The sequence below is a fragment of the Marmota flaviventris genome, chromosome 9 (assembly GCF_047511675.1).
Source record: "Marmota flaviventris isolate mMarFla1 chromosome 9, mMarFla1.hap1, whole genome shotgun sequence".
Classification (NCBI taxonomy): domain Eukaryota; kingdom Metazoa; phylum Chordata; class Mammalia; order Rodentia; family Sciuridae; genus Marmota; species Marmota flaviventris.
The window spans coordinates 103,268,360-103,283,965 of NC_092506.1; the positions used below are offsets into that span (position 1 = coordinate 103,268,360).

The following is a 15,606-nucleotide window of genomic DNA, read 5'->3' on the forward strand; positions in this document are numbered from 1 at the left end:
AGAAAGTGGAATACTTAAGAAATGCTTTAAGGTGACATCTTAATTCTATTAGCTTACCCTGGGTACAACTACAGAAATTTATTTTTTCTCTACAAGACTTAAAATCTCCAAATCACAACTTTAAAGCAAGATTGTTCAGGTTTCTACCAGGAACTCTGCAGACACACAGCTATGACAAGAAACAATTCAGTTCTACAGTTTTTAAGAATGTCCACTAATTTCCTACCAATAGGGCATTAGTACTTAGTTTGATTATGTCAGTGCAATGTTGTCAACAACAAGAAAATTACTCCAGACTATGTAAATTCTGTTGCAAAAAAGACAGGAATATCTTCTACATGGTTCCAAGATTTAAACTGCCATTTCTACTTTAAAATAAAAACAAACTTGGGGCTGAGGCTATAGCTCAGTGGTAAAGTGCTTGTCTCACGTGTGTGAGATACTGGGATCAATCCTCAGCACCACATAAAAATAAATAAAGATATCCTGTGTTCATATACAACTAAAAATAAAAGAAAAACAAACTTTTCTCCAACTAACCTTGTATATTGTCCTTCTTCAGGTCTAGCCGTTCAAGTAAGGGAATGAGGTAGGCACCGCTCTTGCCTGTTCCATTTTTTGCTCTAGCTAAGATATCCCTACCAGACAAAGCAATGGGAATGCTCTCCTCCTAAAAGACAAGATAATGCAAAATTTTTTTGAATAAAAGCAGTATACAAGCTAATTCTTCTCTAAAATAAGTATATTTTGGTATTGCTTTTAAGTGTCTTACATTTCTACTTTACATGAATAACAAAAATCAAAGTAAATTAACAGGACCAGTGAACAGCACCATCATTGTCAACCAATATCCACAACTCATAAGGATACATTTTAGGGCTGGGGATATAGCTCAGCTGATAGAGTGCTTACCTCCCATGCACAAGACCCTGGGTTCAATCCCCAGCACCACAAAAAAGGGGTATATTTTAAGTTGCGTCCCAATATAATAACTATGTGAATGTATATGTGTGTACAAAGAAGATGGAGGAAACAGAAAGGACCATAAAAAGAACCTGAACATATGGACAAAAAGGCAAAGAATATTTCTTTAAAAATGGGGGGCAGGCGCTAGGATTGTGGCTCAGTGGCAGAGCGCTTGCCTCACACATTAAGAGGCATTGGATTCAATCCTCAGCACCACATAAAATAAAGGTATTGTGTCCATCTACAACTAAAAAAAATATTAAAAACAAAAATCAAACAAACAAACAAAACCCCACATACTGGGGGAACCCAGCAGCTCAGGAGGCTCAGGTAGGAGGATTGCGAGTTCAAAGTGAGCCTCAGCAACAGTGAGGCTCTAAGCAACTCATTGAGACTCTATCTCTAAATAAAATATAAAAACAGGGCTGGGGATGTAGCTCAGTAGTCGAGTATCTGAGAGTTCAATCCCTGGCACATGCCCCCAGACTCTCCTCCCTTAAAAAGGGGGGAAAAAAAATACCAAAAAAACCAACCCACCAACAATGCCAAGGAATGACAATAGATAATATTTTCAAACCAGTCAGCCTATCTGACTTTGTAGATTGGGTTGGAGGTGTAGCTCAATGGTAAAAGTGTGTGCTTAGAATGAGGGAGGCCCAAGGTGCAATCCCTAGCACCAAAACCAAAAATAGTAACTTAGCTTATATTTGCATAAAACAGAAATAGGCTGGAAATGTTTAACCTCCGGTCCATTTACTTATATAGTACATAAACCCCCAATGTCTGATATGTCTTACACCAAACTTCTTTATCCTGAAATGTGCTCAACTGGGAGTTCAATCCTATTTTGGTTATCTCATCCTATGGTCATATCTTTAATGACTTCTCATTTTCATATTTAGCTTACTTTGTCATGCATGTTTTACAAAGATAACTATACTTCCTATTAACTTGGAACACAGTAAAGGATTCCCATCAGTTATTAAAAATTAAGTACACATGTGCAGAGAAGAAAATGAAAGGAAGAATAAATACAAAAGGTCTGGGGACACAGATCAATAGTACAGCATCCTTGGGGTCATCCTCAGTACCAAAAACAAAAAAATTTCTATAAACAAATAATAGACAACAGCATCTCAAACACACTATACCAGTCATTCGATAAGAGATTCTCTTTATATTAGAAAACAATATATGCTGGAAGGATAGTTCATCTAAAAAACTAAGGTTTTACACATTTGAAAGTTTGTTTTGAACTCTCAGTAATTCTCTATCTTAAGGCAAATATCAAGTAAAAAATAATATATTCTGCCACTCTTCCACCACAATTTGACTTTACAGGCCAGCTAATTAGACATAACTAGCCTTCTCATTCTAATTTAATGATGTTATGACACTTCTTACTTTTTAGTAAGAAAAGTCCACCCAGTGTGACCTGAAGTTAAATTTTCACTTTAAAATGAATGACCGAAAAATTATGTTAAGAGGAAATGGGACAGAATTTTTAATTTGCAAAACTAAAAAATTAGGAAAATAAATAAAACAGATTCACAATCACTAACATATTTTATTTCTTCTACATCTAGGCTAATGATTGAAAGAAATGTCTCCAGTACTTTAAATTATTAATTTATAAATAATTAATAAGCAGCTTAACTTCCATCTCCCACCATGATACCACTTCTATCTAGAACGCCAGTCATACAAGTCAGATAGGTTCCAGATGGGCAAAATAATATAGCTGTCAGACCCATGAAAATGATGCAGTTCCAATACTGTTACTTTAGTCTTACAGACAGATTAAATAATCTGCTTATTAGGGTAAGGCAGTCAAGACAAAAACCTTTGACCCCTTGGGTCTTTATTTCTCCCTTCCTTCAGGATTTGAGTCAACTTTGTTAATCTTTAGTTGTTTCAGAGATTCCAACTACTCCCACAGGTTCACCCTCTTCTGTGGTTGTGTGGTACTTGTGGACTGTGGTTTTTAAGAAGCTAATTGTACACTATTCAATTCTATATTATTGAAAAGTTAAGAAGGATGGTCTCTGTCTGGGCCAGGTTTTTAAAGGATAATACTTTTGAAAATAATGAGGGCAAAATTATGAATGGAGGACTGATGCTTATTACAACACGAAAAGACCCTGAAACCATTACACTAAATGAGAGAAGCCAGTCACAGACCACACACTGTATGATTCTATGTATATGAAATGTCCAAAAAGGGCTCCCTCCCCCTTCAGGACTGGGAACTGAACTCAGGTGCTCTATCACTAAGCTATATCCCCAGCCATACGCATGTATGTATGCATGCATGTATTTATTGTTTTGACACAGGGTCTTCCTAATTTGCCCATGCTGGCCTTGAACTTGTGATCCTCCTGCTTCAGACTCAAGTAACTGGGATTACAAGCATGTGCCACTACGCCCAGCTAAAGATGCAAATTTATAGGAACAGAAAGTAGATTTATGGTTGGGGATGCAGCTCAGTGGCAGAACATTTGCTCAGAATGCATGAGGCCCCTTGGTTCAGTCCTCGCTACTGCCAAAAAAAAAAAAAAAAAATTAGCAGTTGCTTAAAGCTGTAGGAAAATAAGGGGTGATTGCTGAAAGTGTTTCTTTTGGGTGTGGGGGGGAACCAATTGTGGCAATGATCATACAACTCAACACAAAATTAATGAACTGTTTTCTTTAAATGTGTGAATTGTATGTGATTTAGATCTCAAGTCACTGTCTCCTTCTCAAAAAACAATAAACCCCACAACTTTAGGGGTCTCTTTTAAGTCTATGTTCGACTTAAAGGTTTAGGGACTGATCCATAGGTATGATTACTATGTTTCATTTTACCCAGTAGCCCTTTCCTAACAGCAACCCAAATTCCCTCTAAGGAATTATATTCCTTCTTCACCCACTCTAATTAATCAGGTTTGGCTAAACTCCTAAGCCAGGTGGTAAACAGATAACAAAACTGAGGACATTTGAAAGTTCCCTTCTAAGAAGGAACTAAATATAAATTGTTGTAATGCATCCATTATAGCTTCCTAAGCCATTCAGACCTGCCTCAGTTTATGGCCATCTCCAAGTGTTTTTGCAGGCAAAAGCACATGTTCATCTCTGGGGAACTACTACCTCACAGCCTAGAATAAGACCACTTCTTATTAGGTTGTCCTTCCATACTCTAATGGCTACAATCAAATGCAACCATAGAAAGGTACACATCATATTATATTGAAATCATCTATACAACTAATTAGCTGTCCCTTCCACCAGACTTTAGGATTGAAACCTTATTTATCACAGAATTTCAAGTGTTTAACACTTTCTAGGTCACTCAATACATGCTTGTTCAATGATAAAATACTCAGTAATGTCACAGCATTTGACCTCAGCACAGCATGGATTCAACTTACATCTGTTGTCTTCATCAAACTGGTACAGGTATAGTATGTGCTTATACATAAGTACGTGCAAATGCACATGCACTTACTTGTTTTCACTGAAAAGATTAAAGTAGCAAAATGTGTACCCAGTGCCTACAACATGGTTCCCAATACTATTTCCCATTAAAAAGAAATCAGGGCTCCTTGAATTTCAAGGCTGGGGCACTATCAAGCATAAGATAATCCTGGTATCATGCCAAAAAGTAAGAAAGTGCTAAAGAAAAATCAAAGGAGTACATCACAAAAACATAAGAACTGGCATGAAAATGTTTTCAAAGGACAAATGTTTAGGCAATCTGGGCATAAAAATATCAGTTAAAAAGGGAATTAATGAGTTCATACTGACAACAGATAAACAGGGTGGGGGAAAGAGAAGGCTCTTCTTTATAAAAGGGTCAAATATGGATGATGTGCTACAGCCAGAAACTCATTATAACCCATAAGAGGAGATGAGACCAAGTAAGAATCATCAAAAGATGTTTAAATGAGGAAATTTTGATGAAGAGCAGAATATTTGCACAGTCCTCACATGTGCCCCAGGCTGCTTGTCTGTTTTAGAAAAGTAGTAATTAGATAGTAGCAATAAACAAACAAACAAATAAATAAAAATCAGATAACACTTTGACAAGGCCATCAATTAACTAGAGGGACAATATGTACATCTTTAAGTGTGATACTTTGAGAAGACTATAACATGACTTCTTCAATATTCTAGCTGAGAAAACATAACTTGAAGCTAATCACATGGAAATATCAGAAAAACCCACAGGAGAAACTCCTTTTCCCTATCAGGAAAAAAGAAAGGGGCTGTTTTAATGTGTTAATGTCCCAAGAGGGAAAAAAAAAAAAACAGGTCATGATTAAAAAACAGGTTAAAGAAACAATAACTAGGGCTGGGGATGTGGCTCAAGCGGTAGCGCGCTCGACTGGCATACGCACGGCCCGGGTTCGATCCTCAGCACCACATACAAACAAAGATGTTGTGTCCGCCGAAAACTAAAAATAAATAAATAAATAAAAATTCTCTCTCTCTTAAAAAAAAAAGAAACAATAACTAGAGAGAAAATGGGGACTGAAATAAAATTTCCTGTATATGTATAATCATGTCAAAAGGAATCAAAAAGTTATGTAAAAATAAAAATATAATGCTAAAAAAAATTATGTAAAAATTTAAAAAATGCTAAAAAACCCCCAGCACCACCACACACACAAAACCCAGACCCCCCCTACACACACACACACACACACACAAAAAGCAATACTTGATTCCAGACTAGATTCTGTACCAGATAGAAAAAAAAAGCTATTAAAGGTATTTTGGGGTCAATTATTAATTAGAATATAAATGATATGTATCAATGTTAAAATTAATGATTAATGATAACGATACTGTAGTTAAAGAATATTCCTGTTCTTAGGAAATATCCACAGAAAGATTTAGAGGTAAAGGACGTAATTCTATAACTCAACCTTAAAATTTTCAGAAAAATAGTGTGTATAGGTATGTAGACAAGAGAGAAAAGTTACACCACTGCCACAGATCAGAAAGAAAGTTTGTAATGTGTGAAACATAACCATATATGTATATATATGATAAAAAGAGTAAACATACCTGAATAGGAGATGGCTTTTCCCAGCCCATTTCAAAAATTCCCATCAATAACTCCCGTTTCAAACAGTAATCTTCAAACTCATTTCCTTTTGTGGAGGTCACATCCTAATTAAACAAACAATAAAATATGGTACAACTGTGTTTGGTAGTTAGCATGTTTTTAAATCTAAATTTATTTATTTATTTTGGTACTAGGAATTGAATCCAGGGGTGTTTAACCACTGAGTTATATCTGAGGCCCATTTTATTTTAAATTAAAGAAAAATGTTATATATATATATAAATATATATATACACACATTTTATTGTAGATAAACAATACATTTATTTATTTGTTTATTTACTTGTTTATTTGGTGTTGAGGATTGAACCCAGTGTCCCACTCATTTGAGACAAGTGCTCTACCACTGAGCTATAACGCCAGCCCCGCCACCAGGCCATTTATTTATTTATCTATTTACTTATTTATTTTTGAGAGAGAATCTTTAATATTTATTTTTTAGTTTTCAGTGGACACAACATCTTTGTTTGTATGTGGTGCTGAGGATCGAACCCGGGCCACACACATGCCAGGCGAGAGCGCTACCGCTTGAGCCACATCCCCAGCCCTATTTATTTATTTTTTTGAGGTAGGGTCTTGCTAAGTGCTTAGGGCTTTGCTAAGTTGCTGAGGCTGGCTTTGAACTTGTTATCCTCCTTCCTTAGTCCCCTGAGTCACTGAGATTATTATCTAGGAGACTTTAACTCTTTACATACTTAAATATATATTAATTATTACTGTTTTAATCTATATCTCACCTTTTCCTAGAGAATAACCACTTTTCCTTCAACACAGACAAGCCACTTTAAAATTATGCTTTGGGAAAAGGAACTCTGGTCCTAGTCTTCTAAGACTGGTAGAATACTGTTATTTCTAAACAAGTATCAATGCTATGAATTGCTGACCACAAAATGTTAAGTCAAACCCTAGCTCTACCACTCTTCAGCTACATCTAGGTTTCTTAAGTTCAGTATAAAGAAAATTCTGTTTTAAAATGGTGTCCTGTATCCACCAGGGGAGATAAACAAAAATGTTTCTAGCTATCTAAATGTCCCTTGGGAGACAAAAAAGCACTCCTGATTGAGAACACTTGAGTTAAAAAAAAACTAACTTCTTTAAATTTCCAAGTTCTTATACCAAAGTGGGTGTAATGCCTAACCTGAATATCTCACTAGGTTGCTGGGAAGAAAGGAAATTTTTGAGAAAATTAGGTAAAATGTGCATATTTATAAACATGTTATTTTTTTACAACATAATATATAATTCCACCCAAAAATGGTAAAAACAAAAAAATTGTGTCAGCCCAACATATATGAATAATTTCAACCATTTTTATTTAAAGTAAACTCAATGTCTACTGTCCTATTACAAAGGAACTACTTCTAGTTTACCCACCATTTTTACACTTGAATTCTATACCCAACTTACCGAAGTTTTGATTCTTAGATCCTTTGGAGGGAGTTTTAAAGTCTTTTTCCAGTCATCACCAGGTCTAGAGGGAAAATATGGTAAATGTGAATATCAAACTCCCTAGCCTCCTACCTGACAGTTCGATAATACAAGATAATTCATTTAGAATATAATTAAGTTCTAAAAAGCACAGTAATTTCATATACTGGTATTTAAGAATATAGTTAACAAGAGAGTTAACTTCAGTGGAAGTGATCTTAGGAAAAACACAATATAGGGATCAAAAATCAGGAACAGAAGAGTTTAAAGGCATCCATCTTGCTGGGCATCATAACGCATGCCTGTAACCCCAGCTACTGGGGAGGCTGATGACAGGAGGATTACAAGTTTGAGTGAAATCCTGTCTCAAAATAAAAAATAAAAAGGGCTGGGGACTTGGCTCAGAAGAAGAGCATCTGCCCTGGGTTCAATCCCCAGCATCCATCCATCCACAATCAATCAATCAAGGCATCCAACGTTTTAGGAGAAGCAGTGTAGTATACAGTGTATTATACAGAGCAACATCAAAACGTGTTTTGTTTAACCTACACAGTATTTTAATTTAAATTAGCTGCTAACATTTAAAAAAATAGGAGATACATCAGATTTCTTTAGAAACTGGAAGCTTCTCTGGGTTTGATCCCTAATACCACAAAAAAGGAAAAAACTCTGGAATCTTAGCAACACTCTTTCAAATTCTTAACAGGGTAACATGTTATTTATTAAAGCTTAATAACTTGAGTTTAAAATCAAGCAGCTGTCCCTTTAAATATGGCAAGAACCTTATAATCTGGCACGCTATTCTGTAGGCACTTTAGTTTGTAACTTTTGGTGACTAGTTAAAACCAAGGTGCCTAATTCCCAGCAATTCAGAAGGCTAAGGAAAAATGTACCTCAACTTAAAAAGTTCAAGTCCTGACTACTACTTATTAGTTCTTAACCTTTTATAAACATCTATAAATCTCTATTTCTAAAATAAAATGGGTTGCTAACAATTTTTTAACATATAAAGTACTCAATATAAGAATATAAGAACCAATATAAGAATATATAGCAATATAAGAACTCAATAGTTGCTGTTCAAAACATCTCAAAGGGTTAATTTATTTTACTTAAAGTTAGAGCCAACACAATACAAATACCCTAACACAGGTTACCCTTGCTACCAATTCCAAAGCCTTTCATCTCAGGCTATACCATCAAACTTTGAGTAAAAATTTCAATTCAACATCCTAGAAAGCCAGCCTGAGCATTCAAATTCAATAGTTCATGTTGGATAAGATACAAAACAAAACCTGCCCACAAGGTATTTGTAATCTTAAAACATAAAATAACAATTTAAAATAAGTGATAAGAGTTAAAACAGTAGATGTAATTTTAGAAGGCTTCATTAAAGAGGTGGCACACGAAAGTGAAATCTGGAGAACCAACAGAACTAAAAAGAAACCATTAATCCCAGAGGGAAGAAAAAGATTAAAACCCACTATTGTCTTACAAAAGAATTTTTAAATTGGAAAATACTTTTATAATGAAGTAGCAAAGCTTTACATTTCCTATCCTCAAGAAATAAAAGCAATCTGAATTTTGCTAGCCTATTCATATTTTGTCAAAACAAACTATAATTCAGAAAATACTGTTCATTTTCATACCAATTAAAACATACTTCTTAAAAATAAAATGCAAAAATCTCAATTCTCCCAGTAGGCATCCAAGTTCTGTTGGAGGTGGGGGATTTTTACTTTATTTTTTGATCCCAGGGGTGCTTTACCATTGAGCTACATCCCCACTTGCACTTTGAAACAGTCTCCCTAAGTTGCTGACAGGAATTAATTCTTATATGTCACTAGTGAGCCATATAGCAGTAATCATCTTTATGATATTCTGAAACCATTTTACCCTAGGAAATGAAAAGATCTGGGTTATAATAAATATATACTTCAGTTAAGTATCATCATCATATGCTCATGTTATATTTTTAACAAAAAGCCAAACCTTGACGGGGATCAAGAGTCTAAGTATCAATTCCCTATACTGAATATTTGGAGTGACAATTACCATTCAAATAACACTTAAAGAGGACAATTAGGCTACACTCAGCTTTAAAATATACTCTGTAGTGACATGAAGCTCTTAAGCCTGAGCCAACAAATGGTTTGGGACTGTTCAAAAATGTGTTTCCAAGAGTTTAAATATCCTAAGTTCCCTTTGATTTGTGTATTCGTGAAAAAAAATTAAAAAGGAGGGAAAAATGAATATCCATGAACTAAAAAAGTTATGAATAAATTTTCTAAGGCTGGTCATGTTTTAAAAATTGAGTCTTCAAATTAGCTTCTTCTTTTTTTTTTTTTTTAAAGAAAGAGTGGGAGAGAGAGAGAGGAGAGAGAGAGAGAGAGAGAATTTTTTAATATTTATTTTTTAGTTCTCGGCGGACACAACATCTTTGTTTGTATGTGATGCTGAGGATCGAACCCGGGCCGCACGCATGCCAGGCGAGCGCGCTACCACTTGAGCCACATCCCCAGCCCCTCAAATTAGCTTCTTAAAAAAAATTTCCAATTGGTTTTAAAACTGCTGTTTAAAATTTAAATTAGGGTAAGATGCAGTGTTAATACTGGAAAAACAACATTGACAAAAACAAAATGAATCTGATAATTTCGTTCATTTGTAACAAATCCAGCTAATAACTATATAACAATTAGGAAAGTCAATAATGTTTCCAAAAATAATTTACACAAAATTAATATACATCACCTGTGCCTATGTGCATTACTTGCGAAATTATGTTATTCTACTATAAATATCTACTGACCATAAAACAGTCATCTTCCTCTTTACAATCAAAATGATTACATTAAGGTCTAAATAACAGAAAAAGAAATCTTGGTTCCACAGTGGGTTTATTATTTTCTAACACTTACTTAATAGTGGTGGTCATACTCTGTGCTTGCTGCTGAGTGCCATTATTGATTGTGTTGGTGTTTTTCAACTGGTTCATCTGTTGCTGTGACTGTGTGCCCCCTCCTCCGGGGCCACCACTGGGCTTCACAGGGCCCCTCAGCTGACCATTTTGACTGGACAGACCCATTATAACAGGGTTCTCTGTTCTGGCCGTGCTCATGCTGTGTTAATTGCAAAGGTGTCTCTTTCAAACTTCAAAACTTTTGAAAGTCAGTAGAGAAACTGTAATAACAGTTTATTAGGCTCTCCAAAACGAAGAGATAAATAAGTCTTGCTCAATATATGAGTCCTTTATTGCAATGCAGGCAAGCACCTGTAAGTCTCTGAACGGTAAGCAGCAGTAACTTGCTGTCATGCACCGAATCAACTTTTTATTTTTAAAAAGCCCTCTAACAAGCTTGAGTAATATCTGAATTCACTCACTTCAATCTGAAACAAAGAAAAAATTAAGTTAGCACACACAGGAAAGTTAAGAAGAAAACTGTTTCCCTTTTAAAGAATTTCTTTAGAACTGTCATCTTTTAAAAAAATAAGAATACTGCCAACTTAGGTCAAATCACTAACGAAGCTAGGAGAGACAGTGATGAGCTGCCTCAAAAACCAGTCAGTAGTGAGACCAATCTCAAACCATTAAAAATGTGAGATCAAAGCAACCCATAGAAAATTATGGTGGAAATATACTATGATTAAATAGTATTATTAAATATCGTGGAAAGATACTATGATTAAATTAGCATTACTAGTCAAAAAACAATCTGAGCTGGGTGTAGTGGCGCAGGCCTATAATCCCAGTGGCTGGGGAGGCTGAGGCAGGAGGATCACAAGTTCAAAGCCAGCCTCAGCAACTTAATGAGGCCCTAAGCAATTCAGTGAGACCCTGTCTCTAAATATAAAACAAAAAAAGGGCTGGGGATGTGGCTCAGTGGTTAAATGACCCTGAGTTCAATCCCAGTACCAAAAAAAAAAAAGGAAAAAAACAGTTTCCTCCCTAATGAATTCTCTACAAGTCTCTGCCACCTCTAAAAGTTAATGATTCATTATACTTAATCACATTACAACTCAGTGAAATATCAATCTATTTAATGTAATTCTAGATTTGAACAAGGCAATTTGTTCTTTTTTTTATTTTTCTGACAGCAACCAAGAGCCCTTGAAGAGTTAAATTAGCTTTTAACTTGAACATTGTGCTTTCAGAAAAAAAAAAAAAAAAACTTTTGTTCCCTTCTGAATTTCAACTATTGAACTTTATGAAGAAATATATTTTCTTTTTTTCCCTTAAGTTTTTGTCCTTTAAAACAATAAATAGGATATGGACATGCCTTCAAAAACAGCCAAGAAAATCTTTAGTTACCTTAATAAAACCTGGAAACTAAAAAGTTACTAGTTACTTCTCAATAACACTTTTCAAAAAGTACATCCTAATTTAAAATTGCATCTTTTAAAAAAAGTAAATTTCCTGTTTAAAAAAAAAAAAACCAAAACACTGTAAAAAGCTAAACACACTAGTGACTTCAATAAAACTTTCCAAACAACCCAGAGTAGTAAATCTAATTACTAGTTCTTAAAAAGATCTGGTCAACTTCCTCTATTTTTCAATTGTTCCCCAAAATAAAAAATTTTAAAGCTTAATAACAACTTATACCAGAAAACAAAAGTCCAACAGTTATTTTTTAACCCTCTTCCTTTTCTCCTCTACCCCCCCAATACTAGCTTAATCAGCGATGATGAGTTTTGCCATACATCAAAATCTCAAAAATTTAAAGCCAAGATAACTCAAAAAACTAGGGAGAAAAGCTCCCTAGTTACATTTACCTTTAAAAAAAATTTTTTTTAACAAGTTGCTCACAAGCAAATCCTGATTGTATCACATACACTGAGCTGTTTATTTAGAAGTTTCCCTGACCCCTATTATCTGTTTACATGGTTAAGATCCACTTTTCTGTATTGAAAAGGTTTATATTATGATCAACAATATCACATAGTTCATACAGGGAGATTTTCTTGTTTGCAAAGCACTAGGCCGATGAAGAAGGAACCTCTAAAGACTGAGCGATAGTCGTCATTGTCCATCAAGCACAGTAAGACTTCCTATCTCCTTAAATCCAAAATGAGATGATAACTGCTCCCTTCTTAAACTGACACCTGCATTGCAGCTTTATGTCTCAGAGAAAGAACTATTCCTCCTACCCCCTTCCCAATTTAGAATTCCAAGTTACATTTCTACGTTTTTCAAAAACCCGAAGGAACGTAGACTACTTGGGAGGAGTCCCTGTTGGAGTTAATTACAACACTTCCCAGATCGTAGTTAGCAATTGACAGTTTCACACCCAAAACAGTATCGTCATCTCCAACAAGAGCTTTTGTTTGCAAATGCAGCGCAATTTCTTCTCTAAGCTTTGGCAGCTAGTTGGAGTGACTGGGATTTACTCTTAAGGGAAAAGGAGACTGTAGAAGAAAAAGGGGAGATAGGAGAAAGAGACAAGCCAATGATTGAAGCCCCATAACTACAGGGCGATAATTTCTTGGCCCCCCCCTCCCCCAACCACACACATTCAAGTCAGCTCCCTCGAACCAGAAACACAAAGGGTTGGGGCCGTGCAATCCTATCTGCGCAACAAGAGTCAGGAACGAGCTCCGCCGGTTGGAAACAATAGGGACTCCCCCTATAAGGTCCCTAGGAGGCTCCCCCAAACCCAAAAAGCCCCTACTTTCCTCCACGACTCGGGGACTCCCTAAGCACCGTGTTACTAACCTACAAGGTCTACTGCAATCAAGCAGCTGCCGGTCCTCCTCTGAACCGAACCTTTCAAAACGGCATATCCCTGCCGCCCCCTATAGGGCCGCCTCGTACCCTATAACCTCCACCATCACCCCCACCCCCGGTCCCTGCCGCCCCTTTTGGCACCCTTTTCCATCATCTTCTACCAAGCTCCTGCGAGCTCTTGGCCCGCCTATCCTCCCGGCCCCGCCGCGCACCACATTCCTATATTCCACTCCTCTCAGGCGCCCCCACCCCACACAGCTGCCGCCAGCTTTCCTCCCAAGGCCCGGAGAGGCCTCAGGCCTCCGCCCCAGAGAGCCCCCCCTCGCCGGCCCGAGGGGCTCCCCGCAGCCCCCAGGGCACCGCTGGCCTCGGCCCCACCGCCTCACCCCACACCCCGCGGCTCGGGCCCGAGTCCTACCACCGAGGCCACTGCCGCTCGGCACCCTCGGTCCTTTATTGTTGACTCGAAGCTCCCAAAATGGCGGCGGCTCCTTCCTCCTCGGAAACCTCCGCCCGCCCCCACCCGGCCCCTCGCAAAGGCCTCCGCCCGCCCCCGCCCCGCCCCCGCCCGCTTCGGGGGCCGAGCCGCCCACACCCGCGCCGCGGGCTCCCAGCCCTACCTCCGCTGCTGCCCGCGCTCGCCGTGCCGCCGAAGTCGTCGCCGGGCTGAGCTAACTCGGCTCCTCTGCCCCCTCCCTCGCCGCTGCCTCCCTCCCTCCTTCCCAGCCTTCTCCGCATGGCGGCGGCCGCGGCTCCTCCTCCACTCAAGATGGCGAGAGCTCGGCCGCCGCCGCTGCGGCGTCACGGCCTGCCGGCTTGGCGGCGGGGACAACCCTGCCGGGGACGCTCGCTGAGGAGAAAACGGGGGGCCGTTCTCTGGCGCCGACGAGAGAGAAGCTCGAGGGGAAACCCTGGCTCCTTCCGGAAGGGACAGAAGGCTGCTTTTTCCACAGCTGAGAAGTGGTTGGGGAATGGTGGCTGGGAAGAGTTGCCCTGACTTCGCCCTAAAGGGAACTTCAGGGGCTATGAGGAGGACCTGCTTAGTCCTGACCAAGGGCACGTTCTGAAAACAGTCTGATCGGGCTCGGGACGGGATGCTGACCTGACAGCTCCTGCGGATCGGGGAGGCAGCTGCGGTGCTGGGGCCGCGTCCGAGCCCCTTGGGGTGCGCCTCCATCCAGGAACGCGCGGAACTAATGGCCTGGAGGCGCCGGCGCGCGCCTGCCGCGGGGCCGGAAGGGGGCCTGGCCCGGACAGGGGGCAGGCCCGGACGGGAGGGCGTGCGGGGGCCGAGAGGGTGCCCTGGAGAGGGACTGGGTCCTGAGGGCGCATCTGGGGGAAACGTGGGAGCTGGGGCTGTGCCCAGTTTGCCCCTGATGGGGAGTATGGAGCGGAGAAGGCACGCCGGGGAGGGGCGGGGGCGCGACCCTTCGCTTTTGCCGCCCGTGAGCGGTTGTGGAGAAACGGGCTGATTCTCCACTAGGGGAGGAATACTTCTGAAAAGTCTGTTACAAGCGAAATAGGAGTTCTGCAAGCAAATGCGGAACCAGAAGAAGGGTGGTGGTGGTTCTCCTGCCTGAGCCTCACTGTAAAGATATTTATAAAGGAATTGGAGCATTCATTCCCATCATCTCAGATCCTGGACTGTTTAAAAGCTAACTAGGTCCAGGGAAAGTAAGACCCTGGGTCTCACTCAGCTGAGCGACTGAATGTACTAAGGGACCGAGGCCAAACCGTATGTGATAATAGAACTCCGACCTAGTACCTCTATATCCCAGGATGGTCAGGACTTTGTGTTTGGCACCTTCCATATATTTTTAACCGCGGCTTCCAACTCAGGACCAATCAGAGGAAGCCAAATATGCTCTCTAAACCAATTACAAAAGACGCATTACCTCTCTAGCCCTCCTCCAACTTCCTGGTGCCAAGAACCTCCAATCGGAGCTGATCTAAAGCCTTCCTTTTTTTTTTTTTTTTCCCCCTTTCACAGAAGTTTTCCAGTTCCTTGGTTGGCCTGAGTCTATCTACCAAACCAAGTGATGGCATCTGACTCCCTTGCGATAGCAAGGTTTAATTAACCTGTTTTCCTTCGTTGGTCCTCATTTATTTCCACACAATGAGAATGCTGTGGAACACAAAAAACAATACTTAAAAACACTGTTGGGATTGAAAAGCTTCCCTTGAAAAAAATTTAAATTCCAAATATAAAGCATGTCATCTCCCACCCATATTTTTTAAAATCATTTTTTGGGGTGCTGGGAATTGAACCAAGGGTCTCACACATGGCTAAGCAAGTGCTCCACCACTGAGCTACACCCAGTCCCACCCAGTTTGTAAAACACCTACTGGTGCAAGGGAATAACCCTGTACGTTGTGCTCA

At 39.2% G+C, this 15,606-nt stretch overlaps 1 protein-coding gene across 3 annotated transcripts in view; it reads right to left on the reverse strand.

Moving 5' to 3' along the window:
- The window catches only part of Ddx6 (DEAD-box helicase 6), a 31,545-nt gene extending 17,119 nt beyond the window's left edge, over positions 1 to 14,426 (reverse strand). The window contains exons 1-5 of one of the 3 annotated variants that reach the window (XM_027930486.3): positions 14,329 to 14,426; positions 10,423 to 10,891; positions 7,484 to 7,547; positions 6,016 to 6,120; positions 541 to 670 (exon numbers count right to left, since the gene is read on the reverse strand). In XM_027930486.3, coding sequence (XP_027786287.1) covers positions 541 to 670; positions 6,016 to 6,120; positions 7,484 to 7,547; positions 10,423 to 10,622 — 499 coding nt within the window. In that variant the 5' untranslated portion in view covers positions 10,623 to 10,891; positions 14,329 to 14,426. Of the gene's footprint in view, positions 1 to 540; positions 671 to 6,015; positions 6,121 to 7,483; positions 7,548 to 10,422; positions 10,892 to 13,644; positions 13,732 to 13,846; positions 13,927 to 14,328 lie in introns of those variants that run through there. The other 2 variants (XM_027930484.3, XM_027930485.3) reach the window with 2 other exon arrangements.
- Positions 14,427 to 15,606: the final 1,180 nt, after the last annotated feature.